The sequence below is a fragment of the Aptenodytes patagonicus genome, chromosome 10, assembly GCF_965638725.1.
Source record: "Aptenodytes patagonicus chromosome 10, bAptPat1.pri.cur, whole genome shotgun sequence".
Classification (NCBI taxonomy): Eukaryota; Metazoa; Chordata; class Aves; order Sphenisciformes; family Spheniscidae; genus Aptenodytes; species Aptenodytes patagonicus.
In genome coordinates this window covers 3,503,395-3,524,419 of record NC_134958.1, presented here as the reverse complement: position 1 = coordinate 3,524,419, position 21,025 = coordinate 3,503,395, and the positions used below count along the sequence as shown (strand labels likewise).

At 34.8% G+C, this 21,025-nt stretch overlaps 1 protein-coding gene and 1 long non-coding RNA gene across 2 annotated transcripts in view; one reads left to right on the top strand and one right to left on the bottom strand.

The window, feature by feature from the left end:
- Positions 1 to 21,025, top strand: part of LOC143164831 (uncharacterized) — a 120,712-nt gene that overhangs the window by 3,767 nt on the left and 95,920 nt on the right. The window contains exon 3 of the long non-coding RNA XR_012996151.1: positions 2,570 to 2,701. This is a non-coding gene — a long non-coding RNA (uncharacterized LOC143164831). The remainder of the gene's footprint in view (positions 1 to 2,569; positions 2,702 to 21,025) is intronic.
- Positions 11,733 to 21,025, bottom strand: part of FGF7 (fibroblast growth factor 7) — a 28,926-nt gene continuing 19,633 nt past the window's right edge. Inside the window, exons 2-3 of the mRNA XM_076348689.1 lie at positions 12,479 to 12,582; positions 11,733 to 12,080 (exon numbers count right to left, since the gene is read on the bottom strand). Of these exons, the coding sequence (XP_076204804.1) occupies positions 11,886 to 12,080; positions 12,479 to 12,582 (299 nt within the window). The 3' untranslated portion in view covers positions 11,733 to 11,885. The remainder of the gene's footprint in view (positions 12,081 to 12,478; positions 12,583 to 21,025) is intronic.

Sequence of the window (21,025 nt, the reverse complement as noted above, 5' to 3'; positions counted from 1 at the left end):
TTCCCCTATTGTTGATACAGTTGCCCCGTGTTTCACACAAATAATAAAAGGTTGTACTATTTTTTTTTTTAGCAGAATGGCTTTGCAATTACTACAGTTCACTTGAATATTTTTACGTTAACTAAACTAATTGCAATATGAAATCTCTTTTGTAGCCTTTTTAGATACAGTGTTATTCTTATTTTGGCAGGTATACCCTGATTGTTTGTCACAAGTCATTTATTGAGCTTTCTATGAAGCATTTCCTGAATCTATTAAATGTTTTGATGATGATTTTAAGGATGGATTGGTAGACAAGTTTTCAGTAGATATCAGGTACTGGTGGGGTTTTTTTTCCTTCTCCCTGAGGCACATTTTGTCCACACCACCAGGTCTGCATTTCAGTGAGAATCTATTGCTTTTTCCCCCAGTAATTATATACGTATATATACATGCATAGAAAATTCCGTACTAGGAATACTATTGTTAAAGCTGTCTTTCTCTGCTCAGTAACAATAATGATATCTTAATTCTGATAGTTGGTATATAAATATGGATAAATAGTTTAAACCACTAGCCTGGAAAGGAGACAAAGAATCTGAGCTGACTATCCATGGCATTATTTCTCTTTAAGGAAAAATAAAACTGGATCTGACATTTTAAAATTTTTTTGGCAAAAGCATGTCAAACAAAGTATGTAACCTGCTTTAATTGTTCAGCTGTGCTGCCTAGATCTGTCTTGACAAACCTGTTTAGTATCCCACAGCTGACACAGTGGAGGCATACTGCATTCTAATTATTTATTTGCGTAGCAAGGTTAGCTGGACTGGACCTCCCGGTGTTTAATAATGATAAAGTCTTACTGCAAATATGAGACATTTCTGACAACCTGCTTGCGTTTCTATCTTTCTATCATGATACATGTTAGATCCAGTTTTGGAACTGTTCCCATGTAAGATGACTGAGGATGAAGCTAGACTGGCATTTTTCAGTTGGATTTAATGATATATTTTTCCCCATTAAATTAAGCTCTGATGTCACTCGGTGTTTAAAAGCTTATATGCCTCAGAGTTTGAGTGGATGGGAACTGGTAATTTCTGCAGAGTTGGTATCAGGATGATACTGAAAAGAAAGTATGGTGTTTTTAAGGTTATGTATAGGCTCTAATCCAGTCCAGTCATTGCCTTATTGCAGTGACTCTGTTCTGTAGTAGCTCTTTTAGCTGTACAAGTACTTAACTATTGCAGAATTAGCCAGCGAGGATATAATCATACCCAGAGACATAACTTATAATTGAACTGATGAATGCAGATATCATTTCACTGCTTGCTTTGTGATACTGTGTAGGAGAAGTATTCTGGAAGAATCTATGGTAAGCACATAAATGCAGTCGGGGAGGAAGCCTTAAAATTCAAGCCCTAAGCAAAACTGTACTAATTCCTGGAAAAGCTGCTGAACATAGTGAGGATTTTTTTTTTTTGTTAAAACAGAAGACTAGGAGATCTTCCCCAGTAACTATTTGTAGGTGGCCTTGAAGGTATCTCTCTATAAAAAATGGTCACTTCGTATAAATATTCTTACGGGATTCAGACTGTACCTGTCCTAGAAGTTTCTATTGGAAGTAGTATATATTACCATTAAATATCTGCATGTTTTAACAGTAACAGTTTATGATTTTTAGATTGTATATGTCATTTAATATCCATTCCAAAACTTAGATTTAGAGCAGATTGCTATCTTTAGTGCTCATTTATTTAGATTTCATGACAATGTGGATTTCATTATCTTGTATGTTGAGGCCGATTGACAAATGCAATAAAAATATGTTTTTGAAGTAGATATAAAATACAGAAATATTTTCTCAAAACCTTCCTCTGTGTCAGTCACTGTTTGTTGGGCAGAATTTTCTTTTTAGTTACAGACAGAGAAAATTGTATGTAGAAAAAGATCACCCTGAAAAATTTAATTTAAAGAAGGTTTGCATACTTCAAAGTTATGTATGCACCAAACTCCAAATGGGCCTTTAACTTGGAAGAGCTGGGTAAACCCACAGTATACTCTGTAATGTGTAACCACTATAAATAGATAATGGATAGAATTAACTGAAATTTAGTCAGGCCAGAAAAAAATCCCAAGAAACTAGGAGACCACTGCTATGGCATAGATTCTGCATCTGCATGAAACTTACAGTGTGGGAGCTGTGCAAAATTCTACTGGAATGAATATTGAAAACCACTGGATAAACTAAATTATGTATTGCTGCCAGAATAATTCACAACCTCAACAAAACATATGCAAATGTATTAAATTACCAGAATTGGAACAACCACAAAGTAAGGCTATTCACCCATGTGCAAAGCCAAGCAGAAGCAGAAGGGAGATAGCAAAAACTGTCCTGGTTGACTTTAAGTATATGAATATAATTATTTCAGTTAACAGGCTTGGATCCCAAGCCTCAAGTTGACCATGGGCATAAAAATTTGCGCATTGGAGGCAGGAAAGAAAGCAATTTTCATTTCATTTGGGAAGAGTCATAGGGTGATTTTCAAAATTAACAAACATTTTTCTAAATTAAATTTTTGATTTTCAGGTCTAAAACCAAGGAAATGTGTATGGAAGAAATGAAATCTCGAAAGCTTTAAGGCTGCCACAGTAAATCATACCAGTAAAGATGCTACTGCTAACATACAAGCTAGTGCATCTGCCAGTTCTACAGCAGCCAGTAAGTCTTGTAAATATTTTTAAACACATAATGCACATTACTTTATGCATTTTGGAATGAAACTTATAGCACATTGCAAAATCTAATTGTCAACATCAATTAGTAGTAATATTTTCAGTTTGTTTTGCACAAAATCAAAATGTTATAGCAATTAAAAATGAATGGTGCATTTTGATCAGCTCTAAACATATGTCCTCCCAATATACTGATACTTCCATTTAATTAAGCTGTAAACAATATTACAAGGTATTTAAAGAAGCTGCTGATACTCCATCTAGTAAAATCTGATGGTTTCGATTTGTCAGTTCCTCTAATACTAATGGCAGCTACTCTTTTTCCTACTCCTTTCTCTGGCACCTGGCTCCCATTTTCAGTATGTCTTGCATTCTAGCCCCTAACTTCTACCCCTTTGTTTTCCCTGTCCTGGTGGATCAGATCTTTGACTTTTATTCTTTCATACTAGCCTGTGGTTCTTTCTCATTGCTGCTATTTTAACATCTTTTCTCAAGCTTTTTGTGCTGATTTTGCCTCTAGCTTGCTCCCTTTCTGAATGTTATCCAACGCTTAGTTTCTTCAAGCTAGCCAGCTGCTTCTTTCTTCCCCCTGCCTGAAATAACTGTTCTCCTTCTAACAATTACAGCCATCATTTTATGTTACCAATCTTCTCCCCAACCATAACCAAACAACTTTTCCCATCCTTGCCTTTTTTTCCCCCCCATCCTTTTTTCTGTGGGCTCGTCTGCTTTTTCTGGATTTAGATCATTCCCCAGTCACCAAGGTAGGAAAACCTTGGTTTTGTTGCAAAATAATTCAGAGGAAAATATCTGGGAGAAAACTGATAAATTTGGGTGTCATTTAAGGCAGTGAAGTCTGCGAGTCTTTGGTTTTCCATTTTCTCATGTGTAATTGGCTATATAAAATAGAGATATTCATTGCCAATCTTAAAGATAAGCTGAAGAATGATTTTAGAAATTATTTAGTAATGGAATCTACCTGAATGGAAAAAGGTATCTCTGTGCAAATTTTCAAGGCTACTCACCCCGCTCTGTTGGTGACAGTCTTGCCACTCCCCAGCCCCTACTGTTTTCTGACATGTTTTCTCTACAGTTATGTCAAATGCTTAGGAAAAGATAGAGGGTTGTCTCTTGTATCTGTTAAGGAGAGAAGGTTTGGAACATGCTGTACTCAGGAAATCCTGAATTAGTGAAGTACTGCAGACATGTCAGAGGAAGGGAAGTGTTCTGGCGTGTGCCATGATTCCCACAAAGCTTTCTCTTGTAATGTAGATGTAAGAGAACTGCGTGGGTTTTTCCCAGTGGAACAGGCTATCTAAGCAAAGAGGAGAGTTGCTCTTGAGACCTAGCTGAAGGATTTGGTCTCTACAAATGAATACAGCTTTGTGGAATCTTTGTATGGATTGGCTATGCACATCTGTGGCTTAATAAAGTGAACTATCTTACTGTCATTATGTATTGCCTGTTAGCTTTCCTGAATATTTTTCCTTTTTTACTTTAGTATTTCTTTTCAAGTACAATTATAAAAATGAAATGTGGTTTCTTTAAAGTTAAAAGTCAGTGTTCCTTATCAAGTAACAGTCTTGAAAGGAAATTCTTGTTTACAGAATCCATTTTTTGTGTGTTTCTCCGTTTGCAGTTCAGTTTTTAGAAACAGAAATGATCTGTTTTTGAACAGAGGAACATTTGGGTTTAAAAAATAATATGCTTTTACAAAACCTAAAACCAGTGGAAACGTTTGCATGATTTTTATATATTCCAATGGTTTTGTTCTGGTATAGTCATATTTCCTTTTGGATCTTGGTCATTGTAGTACTTTACTAGTATATGAAAACAAGAATATGAAACTGAGTAGAAAGTGATTATTTGTGAAGCAGGTTCAGTGAATCATCTCAGCTATTGATTATAATAACACTTCTCACCTAACTGAGTCTGTTTTAATGACAGTAATTTCTGAAGTCACAGAAGCTCGTTATCTTGACGTTTCTCTCCAAGTTATAACGACTTGTTTTTTTCTACGACAATAAAATAAAAGGGAGAAGCCTTACTATTTTAGCTCATCTGTTAATATCCTATTCTGTGATCTACCTTACTGCTTTAGGCTTGCAGGACACTCACAGTTTTGTTCAATAATCGCTTGTTCTCTTTTTATGACCACTGAGAAGTTAGTTGCTTGTCCAGATCCACTTTGGTGCCTAGTTTTCGGTGAAATCAATAGGAATAGGGTGCAAGTTAGCTGTCATATTAACATGCCGTGTCTTACACAAGAATTGGGTGTCCATGGTTTCCAGATGTTCCCTTTCCTCTAAAGGTCTCATCCGGTGTTCCTGTACTGTGCAATAATATCACAGCAACTCATATAGACTTGAACAAGCTAACCTTGTTAGTCAGCTTGAATGAGATAGATAACAGTCTAACTATGACAGTATGGTGTCCTGTGTAGCAGCAGAAGTCACTATGAGTGTGGGTAGAAACAGCTACCTCTCCTCTGCTGACCTGTGCCCTGTTGTGATTAGTCTGGTAGTTTAAAGCTAGTCTGGGTGCATGTTTAATGTTTTAGCAGCACGTACCAGACTTGAACTTCTTTTTCTTTCTTATCAAATAGGACATTGAAAGTGGCTTGCTTAAAGTTATGTAAGAAATCTGTAGCAGAACCAGGTTACAAAGGCCAGTAGGCGAACCATGAACACTCAGCAGTCACTAGCCGATGACTTGGTTCTTGTCCATCACAACTGGTGCTGTCCAAGGTAATAGTAAATTGTGTTTATGCTTAGACAGCCAGTTGTAATTGTAAAGGGAGTCGGTCCTGAATTCTGATTAAAGTTATACCACATAACATTATTATTAAAAAAACATTTCTAGTGGTAATAAAGATATCACTGAATTAGTTGGAAGAATAGCGGGGTGATTCTTCCCCTCTACTCAGTACTGGTGATGACACACCTGGAGTACTGTGTTCAGTTCTGGGCTCCTTAGTTCAAGAGAGACATAGACATACTGGAGAGAGTCCAATGAAGGGCCACGAAGACGATTAAGGGACTGGTGCATCTCTCCCGTGAGGAAAGGCTGAGAGAGCTGGGACTGTTTAGCCTGGAGAAGAGAAGGTTCAGGGGGGATCTTATCAATGTATATAAATACCTGAAGGCAGGGTGCAAAGAGGACTGAGCCAGGCTCTTTCCAGTGGTGCCCAGTGACAGGACAAGAGGCAATGGGCACAAACTGAAAGAAGGAGGTTCCATCTGAACATCAGGAAACACTTTTTTACTGTAAGGGTGACTGAGCACTGGCACAGGTTGCACAGAGAGGTTGTGAAGTCTCTCTCCTTGGAGATATTAAAAAAACACCTGGACATGGTCTAGGGCAACTGGCTCCAGGTGGCCCTGCTTGAGCAGGGGGGTTGGACCAGATGACCTCCAGAGGTCCTTCCAACCTCAGCCATTCTGTGATTCTGTGAATAAAGTGAGACAGAGATTCTTTTAAATAAAGGTGGGACAATGAATCATCTTCGGTTGGGGTTCTTCCCTTCGGTAGGAGGGATATAGGCTAGAAGTAGTGCCTCTGCTGCTGTATAAAACCAGAAATATATAAGACATTACCTAAGGATTTGCATGAGTTGTTCAGTTAACATCACACCACAGATATGTCAGTCCATTGTTGGCACATGGTCAGAAAACAGAGGTGCAAGCCAATGAAGACTGGTCTGTAGAATGAGTTGTTTTCAGTGTTTACTTTGCAAAGTTAGAAAAAGATTTTTTTTGTGTTTTAGTCTTACAAAATTCTGAACACCCAAGTGACACAAATGCTTCCTAATTTCACAGACTCTGTTAGCTCCAGAAAGAGCTTATCTGCAGAGGACTGAGCCCTTAAAATTGACCAGCCTGACTCCTCAAAGATGGGGAAACTGTTGATATATGTGAAGTAAACTTGTCATAAGCTTCAAAAAGCTATCTGGGTACTAGGTAAGGCGAATACCTACTTTCATAATGTAGCTGAGCACACCAGATATCTACTTCCTATTGAAATCCGTTGAACTTTGGCAGCCTACTTATCCTGACGCCTCCAAGTTCTCACTAGGTACCAATATCCACCTTTTAGGTACCTGGTATCCTTTAAGATCTGTACTTCATTGAAGAACGCTCAGTGTTCAGATCTTTAACCATCTTCGCTAAAACACTATTTTAGAAATGATCTTAAAAGTAAGGATTCTTATTGATATTGGACTTCAGTCTGAAAAAACTGCAACCTTTATGTGACAAGTTTATGCATCTTCATTCGAATTCCTCTCCTTTTCTGGTTAGCACTGAAGGAAAATAGTTTATTCTCATGAGGAAGTAATTTCCTCTGAAATGAGTTCTTTTTTTTCCCCCTCTGTGTTAAGAGTCAATCTTTTCAAGTGCCAGGCCTCTAAGTAAAAGAGTTTTCTTAATGAAAAAAACAATCTTGGTAAGTGAGGATTTGCCTTCCAAACAGAATTGAAGAAAATCTCCCTTTTTAGGTCTGGAATGTAACGAGTTATAGAATTTCAGTGTCTGGAATGCTTGAGATTTACAAGCTAGCTTTCCTCAGCCAGGTATTATGAAGTTATTTACAGAACTCAGGTTTTAACACTTGGTAGTTTTAATACTATATGAATTTTATTTTTTTGCAAATTTTTATAATTAAATTCTGCAGTTGTATTTTATGTAAGACTATGAATTTAAATGTATGGTGTTAAAAAGCTTTTTTAGCAATTTTGCTGTGTGAATATCATTAAAGTTAATATAAATGTTATGTTAAAAACCTCATGCAACTCCTTGAATATTTTCTCATCTGAGTTTCTGCTTTAAAGACAGTACTAATCTTCAAAATTATTCTACTAACAGCACAGAGAAGTTAGCTTTTTTTCTGCTAATAAATTCACCTTTTCCCCTGTTTTAAGTAAACATGTGATTTAAATAACTGTTACCTTTTAAAACTCATCCAGTGATGTAAACAGTTGAATTTCTTTTTTTTGGTTATGAAATGTTAGTTTAAAAAAAAGTATAATATTAGTTCTAAGTATGGTTGTCAACTCTGATGATGACTGTTTCCCTAATTTGGGGAAAATAATCTAACCTGTCACTTTCGTTTTCTACATATGTTAAATGTTATGAAATTATTATGTTTTTTAAAAAGTTAGTATTGAGGAGTTAGATTGCATGGGCTTATGAAGTTAATTTAGACTACTCGGATACTGGTCGTTGAGTGCAGTGAAATACCGTTGTTCTCTTATTACTTTATTGAGTTAACGTTAACTTACATTTTGCTTCAGCTTATTCAAAAAGAATATACATTGTTTCTTAAAAAAGTAATTTAAAATGCAGACAAGTGTATTTTAATTATTACTCATCTAATCATTTAGTCATCTGATTATTACAGATGCTATGCACAGTGGTGTTCTAAAGTACTTGCAACAGAACTAAAAGTGAGACCATATTGTACCATACCATGTCTTTTAAAGGTCATGGAAATTGTCCGATTGTCATTTTTTTTATTGTGTTATGGAATGTATTTACACCATTTTGCATACCTTTAATGACATATAAGTTATTATAGATAAACTATGAGGCAAATGTGTGATTATCCCCCGAACATGGAAAATGTGTTTTGTGTAGTTGTTCAAAGAGGTTGAACTGCACTCTAAATGGCTGTTTTAAGAAAAATAACTTTCATATGGAATCACAGACTCATTTGGGCTGGAAGCATGCTGCAGGTCTCTTGTCCAATCTCCTGCTCAAAGTAGGGCCCACACTGATTTCAGACTAACTTGCTTAGGGCTTTGTCCAGTCAGGTCTTGAAAACCTGCAAGAATGGAGATTCTGCAGTCTTTTACGAGATTCCCCAGATGAGATTAGCTCATTTCTGTGTCACAGAGTATTTATCAGCACTAACACAAAAGATAAATAAGTAAGTAGAACCTTGTTAATTAAATTTAAAGAGCCCGCGTAATGGAGCAGTTTCTGGGAAATGTGAATGGTTGTTGAAGGTGGCTAAATAGAATGGCTATTTAAACTGCAGGAGCTTATATTTCAACCACAGTCTATTTACACTTTGTAGTATCTGTGGTAAACAAAGAAAAAAGCAAGATGAAAGCCAACGCATCTGAAGGAAAAACAAAGAAATTACACTTGAGAGTGGTTTTTACAGCCCACTTTGTTTGGATTTTCTTGAACCTTTAGTATTATAGAGGTCAGTAATGAGCCATATCCAGACAGGTATATGTGTTTCTTTTCATACAGACCTGTTTTCCTCCCACATGGTATATTGCATGATTGATGTTAAAATTGGATTGTGGTGTAATTGATATAAAAGGCTTTTGTGAGGATTTCTGACATCTATTTGAATAATACCTGTTAAAAGCTAACAGATTCTTTTTTTTGTCCTTATCTTTTAACAATTTGCTACTGTAGATCATCACTATAAATTTTCTGATTATTATTCTGTTTTTAGCACTAAACTGATTTTTTTTTGGAGACAGCTGAAAAGAAATGTATTTTATTGCAGAAGAGATTTTCTAAGTTTCTAAGTTTGAAAATTGCTCAACTGGGTTGTTCTGATCTTGCTTTTCTGTTCACCTTTTCCATTATGTACTGGAATAGAACAACCCAGGATATGTTCTAACCTTTAAGTCTGTTTGACTATTAAAATGCCAGAAGAAATGAAAGAGAAAGCATAAAAGGAAGGCAAAATACTGATTTTTCTCAAATACAGTCCTTCCTCTGCTAAGTCAACACAAGGAAGGTATTGCAACATGTAAGGCCGTATGACTGTGCTGCTGAAGGATTGTATCATTTGCACTCGGGTGTTTTTTTGTGAACCATTCACTCATAGGATGCATTTCAGATATGACAGCTGTAAAACATAAAGCAGCCTTGGCTTACCTGATAATGATGGTAATATAGTGATCCGTTAGATAAAGCATATAGCAGTAAGGGCTAATTACCATTGGGATTCAGGAATTCCTGTATTCTTAAATTACATAATGTAAAATTACAAGAGCTTGTCTGTACCTGCATTTAATTTAAGCTTTTTTTGGCACATATACTCATCTATTAATGTGCATATTCACATTTTAATTCAAACTTCAGTAAAACTTCTAACCACAAACAATCTTAATGAGATTTTGTTCTTTTAATTTTTATTTCAAAGCTTCAACTAACCTAGTTTAGATCTAGAAACTTTTGCTGGTATGTTAATGTTGATCATGAGCGTGAACTCTGTTTCGGTGTTTATATATTCACAGAAGGTAGTGCAGACAGTTATCAGCAAAAAAAGTCTCTTTGATAGTACAGTCTATTGTGTTCAGTGAACAAGTAATAGATAAACTAGCAAAAGCACAGTGAAGGTTTACTGATATAGCTGTATTGACAAATTTTTCTGCATAGACACGTTTATAGCTACACTTTGATGTTTGATATTAGCAAGTCAAAACTCATAAATTATTTCCAAATTATAGTATTTGTTAAACAAGTATGTTTTTAAAAAAGGAATATTTGTTAAAGGGAATTGTTGCCGTTTTCTGAGAGTGCTGTTACAAAGAAAGTGTCTCATGTAGGGAAAAATGGTTGACTCCAGACACTTGTAATGAAAAGTAGAGCATTTAAGACCATTAGTAATTAACTTGACTCCATCCCAGTCATCTAGCAACTGTTTTAGCTAATTTTTTGGTGATCTTTATCTAAGCGCAATTGTCACAATACGGAGAAAACTTGTAGGCAAACTGACCAGAATGAAATGATATAATGCATTAGTCATGTAGGGCTCAGTTGAACACTATAATAGCTAGAAAATTAAGAGGTCTTTTCTTCATCAGGTCACATTGATTTTGGCTGAAGTTTCAAACTAGTCATATAGGTTCTTACATATTTCTCTATCTGTAAGTATAGGTTCTACCATCTGAGGATTAATTCCAGTACCTGCTGGAGCTGTAACCTTCTTTTACCTGGTGAAACTCTGAGCATGCTGTTAAATTCAATTAGCAAGAGTATGTGGCAAAGATTTTTTACATTTTTGTATTGTTTCTTTTGAGATGTCCATTGTGCGATTTGCTGCAGGCTGTCATTTTTGTCTGCCATCCAATGTATGTTGGCAAGAGGGCTGTGTACTAGTCTTTGTGTCTGGTCACAGAAAAAAATGCATGCATCTCAGCCAGACCATTTTGTTATTCCTTTAGAATTAAAAGCATATGAAACAGATGCAGCTTAATAAGTATTTTTTTTTTTTATAAATAACATTTAAATAACTTAGAACAATAAAGTTCAAATACAACTTAAAATAAAGTTTAATGCTGTAACAACAGAAAAAGCATGTATAAGGATGGAAAAACAATATTGAAAGCTGTATGCCCTAACAGGAATTATACAAAAGATAGGATATGTTACATAAAAAACCTTAATATGTCTGAATTTTTGCTTCATCGTTATATAAAATGTTAATTTGTGAGAAGTGAGATGACGTACATTATTTATTCCTATTCTTATTTTACATACACTATTTGAAACATCTTTTAGAGCAGCATTAGGTATTTGTTTCATTAATAGATAGGAACATTTTGTAGTAGAGTAAACTTAATTTTTCCAAACTAACTCTTTTATCTGAATACAACAATAAACATTTACAAGATTATATATTTTTTTTTCTGATCATATAGTTTATGTATAGGATATCAGTTTCTTGGGGAAGTATTTAAAATACTGCTCAGCCTCCACATTTACTATTGACTTGATAATCTGACAACTCATTCCAGCAGCCTTAAAGTCTGACATATTTTACACAACATTATCATCTGCTTATTATTATTATAGCAGCCATATTTAAGAAGCAGATAGTTTTTTTTTTAAATAAAATATTATCAGATAATCAAGTAATGACTTATTCTTCAGGGTAAATTAATTTAAGAAACTACCCAGTTACAATGACTAAGATAATGATTGTACAACTCTTTAGAATTTTTTACAACTTTTAGTTAGTAAATCTGGTTTTGTGTATATTTTCAAATCTTTTTCATGTAGTCTCTTAAAAATAAACATAAATGCGCAAGTCCAGCTTGTTCAGTTTCTCAGTAGTATTCCAGCCTCTCTTGATATCTTGTCAAATAGTCGTCTTAAAAATAATCTTCCCGCTGGAACTAGTTCTTTATAGATCATTTGTGATTAGGATATCGCCAGAGGAAGAAAGTGGGATGCTCTATGTTCTTTCTTTGTTTTTTTACCTTTCATGGGGACCCCTTTGTGGTTTAATGTAACAAACATCTCCTTTCCTTTGTGTGTCCATTTTGCAGAAGCATATGTATTATAATGGTTTTCTTCAATCAGTTCTATGAAGTTGCAGTCCTCATTGCATACTTTCTGTTGAGAGTAAATAATAAAATAGAGTAAAAGAAGTACGAGTGGTTTTTTAAATACTTAGGTTAGGGAAGATGGGAGAAGAATATGCGTTATAACCCCCCCATATTATTAATAGTTTTGATAGTTAAATTGGACTTCTGAAATCTGAGTATTGAATATTTTAGCTTTGTCTATTCCTCCTCAGTATTCCACATTTTTAAAAAGTATATAAGCTCTAATCACTGAATTTATTAAATGGACGTAAAAGTCTAATATGGGATGTATGGGATAAGTACAGGATACATTTTAATTTGTTAGGAATCTATTTTATACAAACTACACAGATGCGACATCTAAAAATATGTGTCTTTAAGATTGTACGTGATGACTGTACACACAAGAGAAGTTTGCATCCATACCTTTCCATAGAGTCTTCCTGACTTGTTCATTGCCAGAAAGTATTCACTTTCCACTCCTTTGATTGCCACTATTCCAACTGCCACTGTTCGGATTTCTAGAATACCTGCAAAGGCACACAGTAAGGGCTGTAAAATGGTTGTTTGTTCTCCAGTCAGCTTAGAAGGTTTAGTTGAACTAATATTCTGTAATACTTCTGTGTTTATTGAAAATCTGCAGCGATCGTTCTTAGAAAACAGAAAAATTACGTATTTATTCATGTGGACAAAGGGCTAGACTTTAAAAATCGTCTGTGTGTGACCATGTCTGCACACAGCCACTTAAGAAATTGTACGGTGATAATTTTTAAGTATATACTGAAGTTGCGATGTTAGTATAAGTAATTTTTCTATTTTCAGAGAATCAGCGTATCTTAGAATTTATCAGGCTCAGGGTTTCATTTGGAAGAATTATATACATAGCCATCAAGGTTCACAGAATTTGTGTAAAGCCTTTATTTTGAAGACTTGTGTAGCAGTATCATCTCCTTGAAAGAGTATAAACCTTAGAACTTGTGAGTGATAGAAAACAGACCACAGTGTCTTAAATAAGATAAAGTATTTGCTTGACCTTTGTATGCTTTTATGACTGATCGGAGCTGTAAAGATACGTGTATTTGAAAATCATTAAAAGCTGCTCTGAGAACTTATTTATTCAAAACCAGAAAACATTTAGAGTTGCTTTCTATAAATTACTTTATTTTCATCTCTCTGATGTGTATCTGCAGTAGCTTTCTGTAGTCACTATGATACATTTAAGTTACCTGCAACATAAAAAAATATTCTTATGTTAATAAAAAAACCCAACAACTGAGCAAAGGCAGGAGGATGGTGCAAGTTATTAAGGAACATCAGGTTGTTTTCAAGCTTAAATATTATTGTTGTCGTTTTAAGCAATAGTTTAGAGTTATACTTCTGAGTTTGCGCCGTTTTCTTCCCTATTGAGTCACGTACAGAACTGTGTGCAGTAGCATCTGTACTGTGACTCGTTCTCCAGAATGGGGTCTTTCAAAGCCAGCCCACTCTAGGCAAATTCCAATAGCTAAGCGTGGGGGAGACAAGTGAGGGAGGGGGAGAGAGGCTTTTGTTAGATTGTCACCTGAATGATGACCTTCCTCTTGAACAAAACATTTCCTTTTTTTCTCTTTCAGGTCTCTATTGACTCTTCACAGCCACCACACATTATAATAATTTTAGACATTGAATATCTACGATATTTCTCCTTCCCTATACTTTTATAATATCCTGATGTCCCTTGCTTTCTTTACTGTTCTGTTTTGCTTTCTTCCTTGATATTACTGATGTATCGGTCCTAGCCTGTATTGCTTACTTTTTTCTTACTATTTTCCCTACCAGTAGATCAGTTACCTCTTCTCATGGTGTGTGCCCTGCTGGGTATCCATCTCTGAGCACTTATACTTCTGTACTTCTCTATAATGCTAAGCCAATTCCAAGTAAAGCTTTTAGAATTCTTTGACAAGTTCCACTCTGCTGCAGGCCTAGCAACAATTCTTACAAAGGGTAATTTCTAACTGAAACTTACAAAAATTCTATTAACTTTCATTTAAATTTCACTTTAGAAAAACCACAGTGAGGCTGAAAAACAGATGAACATCTGCATCTAGCCAAACAAAGAACATAACAGTGGAAGGGATCTCTGGGTCATCAAGTCCAGCGCTCTGCTAGCCTGGGAATTGCATCAGATAATTCTCTTTTCATAAACTTTGCCAATACTAAATTGGAGTTGTTATTTCTTTGCCCCCAGCGTTTCCGCCGAAGGCTGTTCCAGAGTTTGATTTATTTTAATGGCTAGGGACCCTGTAGTAATTTGCAATCTGCATTTTTTCAGCGACAGCTTATATCCATTTGTTCTTTTGCCTGTGCTGGCCATTAACTTAAGGAGAGGGGTTTTTTTAAATCTATGCTTGAGTTTTCTATTTATACAGAATTAAGATTCAAAATGACTTTTTAAAATAAGTCATGCTAATAGGAATTGAGATTTCCTTGAGTAAGCTGATGTTGGCTGAAGTTACAGTAGTAAGAAATACTACTACTTTTAGAAAGGAAATGCCAAAACCTTTTGTCCAAGGCAATATTATTATTAGAATTTTTACATTATTTTTTAGCTTTTTTTTTTCCCCTGAAGTAGATGGTGACATTCATACTAACTTGTAGGAATTATTTTATTTTGGTTTTGGGTACTTGTTTTTCTACTTTATTCTCAGTTGAGACATAAATGTGTTTCATGTGGAAACTTTACACTATCCACATAGAATTTGGTATATTTGGTATAGAGAAATTTGGGATGTAAAAATACTTTATAAGCCTCCTATATAGGAAATCTGAATGGCAAAATAAAATGTTGTCTATCAAAGTTATAGTCTACTTATAATTTACAAGGGCACTACGTGCGATAGATTTATTGTATTTGTATCTTTACATGGTTTTTAATTTTATTTGTTAACATCCCATTGTGCATAAAAAGCAATGCATTTTAATTAGACAGATAATTTGAGATTCATAAATTGTTACGCATATTCAGTACAATTTGCTATATTATTATGTGCTTTTCACAATTTTAAGCAATTATGTACCCCCAGAATTAGGGCTAGCTCTCACATAAATAACATTTGACACCCTGACTCAGAGGTGATATGAAATCCAAAGAATGTTTTAGGTCTTTGAATGGCACTTTTCTAAAGATACTCTGTCTGTGCATCTCTCCATAAAGCCTAGTGAGGGAATACCACATGAACTCTTCAATAACTATGTCACATGAAAAATGTTGTACTATTAGCAGTGTTAAAGAGCGAAAAAAAAAAAGACCACAGAGAGTTCAGTGGAAATAGAGCTTGTGTATTCTTGATTCTTTGCTCAGAACATGTCTGTCTCAGAATTAAATGGCCTATCATAAACTGCATGTGCTCGTTTTTCTGTTCCCAGTTCTAGATCATGTCTCATCTGTTCTGATGTGTGTTAACATATCCCCGAAGGAGAAACAAAGCATAATTTTTTCCCTTTTCTGCACAGCATTTATGTGATTTAGGTCTCTGAGGCAGCATCACACATGCACTTTTGTATTTGATGTGCAAGTGATTAATCACTGAGTTCCTCTCTCTGTTTTAAGGCATATGGCACAAGTTCCTTAAGCAATAAGACAGCATACTGTAGGCTCCCTTTTCTTCTTCTGGAAGCTGTGCCTCAGTAATTCTTCTGTTCATTTCAGAAATGTAGTATTGCTGCAATTCATTGCATATTTTTTTCTTTAAATTAAATAAATTATATAGCAAATGGAAACACGATTTTTAGCAAACTGGGAAAAGTAAGACTTTACTGTGTAGTTAGAACTGTGATAGCTGATTTTAGCTGAGAATTTGATTTATGATCTTTCAGTATGTAGTCTTTTGTATGGAACTCACTTGTTAATTACAAAATGTCATGTACATACATGAATTTAAAATTTCTTCCCTTATGTACAGAAACTATGGAGACTGTTAAGGTTGAGAAGTCATACACTGAAAGTTTATTAGTTTATCAGTGTCAGCACTGCAGTTGTATCACATGCTTAAATTTAGTATCCAATATCAGAGGTCTCTCACAGACCCGGAAGAATGATTTCTGAATAATATTCAATTTAATACAGACAGAGATTTCAGTATTTCAACTGTTTTACAAGGTGCTTCTGAACATACAAGATTTAAAAGGTGACCAGCTTTTTCCTGCACACCTATTATGCACTGCATAATTCTCAAAGCACGAGTTCTTTCATGAACTAGTTAATGGAATCTTTAACACTTATAAACAACATAATCTCACTGTGAAAACATCTAAACTATATATATATATAATATATTTCTATATATTATATATAATATATTTCTATATTTTTAATACTCAGCTTGATATATAAACACTCAACACAAACTTGGAGGTTTGAGAGATGTGGATAGCGGAAATCACTGTCTTTTCCAATTATAATTTTATAACATATTTAAATATAAAAATGAGCTTTTATATTACATCATAATTATAGCACCAAAGCAGGAAATACCTAAAGGATATACCAAAGAATGAAATCATAAATCCATAAAATAGAGAAATTAAGTTGTATTTTCCCCTCTTTGTTTAATTTCCTTTCAGTATCTCTATTAAGTCAAGATATCACATTATATTACACTATATGACATTATAGTTATATTGGTCTGTCTTTATTTTGTATGTGTTCCTGGTAGTCAATCACTGTAAGAGAAATTACGTGATGATAAATAGTCACTAGGATGCGTTATTGCGGATAAGAACCTCATCCATCAGTAGGTGTCAAGAGGTAATAAAACTGTTCAGCCAGAATTTTGGCCAACTGCAGATATTTCCTGTGTCTTCTATATTTTCTGTAATCATCTGCTACTGGCGATTCTTGCCAACAGGATGTTGGGCTAAATTAAATTTGGATCTGAGCTGATACGGTTGTCCTTATGCTCTTAGTGTATATGCTTTGTTATACAGTTGTGACTGTTACATTCAGCCAAGTCCGTGAATGTGGTCTTTTTCGTTAGTTAGGGGTTTTTTTTAAAAAAAAACACTCTTATTTTTTCTCTTCTCTTTCGTTTCGAAATTCTGCATCATTGCAATGTCTTTAATAAGACTAGCCAGGAACAACATTTGGTGTACTGGAAAGTAACCCAATAATCTCATTTTTCTATAAACGCAGGAATAGCTTTGCTTCTAAGTAATTGACAGTATTAAAATCAACAACAAAACAGTAATATACTCTAAAGGTTAGCTTTATAAGGATGGTAACCTGAGTTAAGGAAAACTCACCAAAGTAAAGAGTGTCTTTTCTAGTATACCACTTTTGACTGCCTTAAGACATGAACTGAATTAAAATGTATTAGTTTCATTGCTCCTCTACTGTGAACCTAAGTGTAGCTGAGCTTCAGTGTCCATGCTAGTTCTTGTTAGCTGATTCACCGGAAGGAGGTAAATCTCTATATCCACAGAAAAATGGTAATAGAAGTTAACCTACTATGCTGTGTTATGTTTGTAGGCCATTTTATACATAAAGGCAAAAATTCTGTCCTCATTAAAGTGGAGGACACTTTAGTAAGTGTCTAGTAAGACTATAGTAAGACCTCAGCTAACTCAGTAGAGCCAGGATTTTGTTCCTAAGGTAGCTCCTTCAGTGAGGCGGGAGAGGTATAGCAAGCTAAAATCTTTTCAGAAAAAACCCACACAGAAATAGAGAAAAATGCTGAACAGGCACACGTGAGGTTTGTCTGTGCCAGTTTCTAAGTGTTAGTTTATGTAGCACCAGATACTTCAGAGAAATGATAAAGAACTAAAATCTACAGTCAAAAATTCTACTAAGGAAAGCCTCTTCTCCTCAGTCTAATAGTATACTATTTCTTGTCTTATATTAGCAAGTCCATTCTTACGTGCTTCCTTTTGAAGTAAAAAGTTCTAATCCTTTCAATCTCTATTCATGAAAAGGAAAAAGTCACCAAGCTAGGATGGGAAAGAGAAAATTCTTACATGTAGATTGTTTCATTTAAATACTCTTTTAATACTCTAATAACCAAAATTACTTTAAAGACATGCTTAAATTGATAAGATGCCGATAATGAGAAGTTCAGAAGGCCAAACTTCAACAAGGTCTTAAATATCATTGGTTTAAAAATGAAAACGTAAACTGTGTTTTTCAGTTACTTTATCTAAAGCATCCACATAAAAGTTCAGAAGTTGTTTAAGAGAAGACTTGAATATACCACAAAGTAACTGAGAAAGAAATCAGATTAAAGCCAGAAAGAGAAAAAAAACTGAAAATGGGCATACAAAATTGAAAACAACTGTGATTTCTAGTAAAATCAGCATGAAATTCCAAACAATTTTATATGGTTGCATGGTCAGTGTATCAAATGTAGCTTAAAATTCCTGTATTGAATGAAGTTTCCTACAGAGCTGAAATTCTGTCCGGTGTATGTAAAAGACACTCAGCTGAGATGGGCGATAGTTTCTCTTTAGAAGAAGATGACTATGGATGCTGGCAGCAGTCTTTTTAACCACTTGGTGCAAATTAAATAACAGACAGTTGATATAAAATCCAGTAGAAAAAACCTAAAGAAACAAAACAACCCTTTAGGTTGACACAACAGTTTTAGTGGGTGAAATATGTATCGGTTTTTGGAGACAGTTTACATAATAAATGAGGTGAGTTTCCTGGCATTCTGGTCTAGAATGACAGTTGCTCAGTACCTTACAAGTAGACACTTTTGTGTCTGGACTTATTCCATGACTGTGGCCTGGAAGACAGGACAGTAGCTCGGGCTGGAAATTTATGTAGAAAAGTTGGCATTTAGCTACATCATTGATACAAAATTGAGCATTCTCATGTGAGAGAATTCTTTCCTGGCAAGTGGTATTTGATAATTTTGGTTTTAATCACCTGATATTAGGTGATTAAATTAAAAAAAAATCTTTTTCTGATTTAATTAATATTTTCACATTAACATTTTCATTTTCTTTTTATTTGTTAAACTTTTTTTGCTTTTACAGCACAACAATACTGTGACATTTTATTTGTTTTAACAAATCTTTGCTTTTATTGCTACACAGTCTGTTTACAGTTTATATTAAACTGATGTCTAACTGTATGCAGCCATAGCTGAATAGGCAGAGTTTCTTTGTCTTTGCCTATAATATCCTCAAATAATATCCTATCTATAACAAAGTAGCGAGAGCCTTGTGATTTAGCAAAATCGGGGCATTTTGCCTTTAATCATTTCGCAGCCAAGAGGCTGAAAGAGCAATTGCAATTCTTGCTTCTGAGAGCTGTAAGGAAACCAGTAAGTGCGGCGCATGACTGAAGATCCAGCAGGTGGTAACCAGTCCAATGGGTCTTCGGAAGAGAAGAGAGAGCAGAACCGCCGAGCTAGATCTTTTTTCACACGCTAGGGAACTGCCCCAATATGTTGGGTGATAAGATTGTTCAGGAAGATTTCGGAAGAGGTTTTAAAGTACACATTGTGTTCAGTCCCTCATCAGCTGGCTCTTTTTCCAAACATTTCATATGTTGCTGATAGCCCCTCAATATTTATCGCATAATGTTTCTAGTCACTGCTCCTCGATTTACTAGTATCAGAGGTTCTGTAGTCATTAATTGAAAGATAAATTTTGGCATCCATTACATTTTTCAGCAAGGCCGACAGCAATTTCATCCCAGTATTTTTCTGTTCTGTCAGGTACATATGTTATGAGAAAATGTTTAAGGGTAAGATGGAAACTGCTAAGAAGACTTCTGTAGTCTTCTAAGTGCTGGAAAGAAGGGAAGAACAAGAAAAGGAAAAGTATGGTTTTTAAGGAAAGAAAAGCAAAAGCAAATGTCCAGAAGCTAGTCGTTATTCTACATTCTTATTATTTCATTTAAAAAAAATAGCTAACATAATATATCTAATGCTGATTTTTAAAATATTCTAAATGCTTTACAATACCAAATTTTGTGTGATATTACACTACTTTATTTCTTGTGGCCCCTCTGTGCACTGAAGTTTGAAAAAACAGTCTGTTGCTGATTTTTCGGGGTAGGGAGGCTGGCACTGACAGTTAAGCACTTGTGAGGAACGTGTTCGTGAAACACCCTTTCCTAGGCAGAATTGTCTTAAGGCAAAATATGAGGAATCTCAAATAGGGAAAGAGGGGGCAGAAAAGGCTTGGGTGGAGAATAAGTCAAAACAAAAAGAAACTTCTAAATTTCACTAACTTGTGTTTCTAATTTATTAAATTTGGAGCACGTATTTATGAATTCAAGTGACCTTTGCAGATGACTCAAGGCCAAGAAAAATGCTCTCGTCATTGCTTACAAGACAGCGTTTAATGGTATTTAATGTAATTTGTTCTTTTGTTCTGGGATTTAATAAGTTAATGTTTGTGCCTCTTAAAGCAAGAAAATACAAATCACGATGGTCCATCGTACAGTGTTGTGGAAAACTTTCATGGTGTTATTAGCACGTGCGTGCACTTGGTGAGCCAGCAGAGTAAATACATTCATTAGCTGGCTTATTACACTTGAAATGTTTTTCCAGAGGAGTCTATCAGTATTTGTTTTCTGACAGTAAATGAATACTTTCTTTGGATAGTTTTGTAAGTCATTGGTTTCAGGAAACATTACCCCTTTCTACCTCTTTGAAAAAAATAGTGTGTATATTGTGAAGTATTTGTTTGTGCTAAAGTTATTTTGATTCTTAATGATATTTTTAAATGGATGCGTCGTAAAGTTCATTTTTAGGTAGATCAATTAGTGTGCTCATTCTCAAATATAAAATCTAATAGTAAAAAATTTACTGCAAATAAAGGTATTAATTTCAGAGATATTGTAATATGATTTAATTCTTTTTTTACCCTTCCCCATTATTAAATTACAATTGATAGAAAGTAGAATTTGCATTCGTATTTGTATTTTGTACTTTCCTTAGCAAGCAAGTGACAGAGTTTCCCAGATGGTACCTCCTAAAACTTATG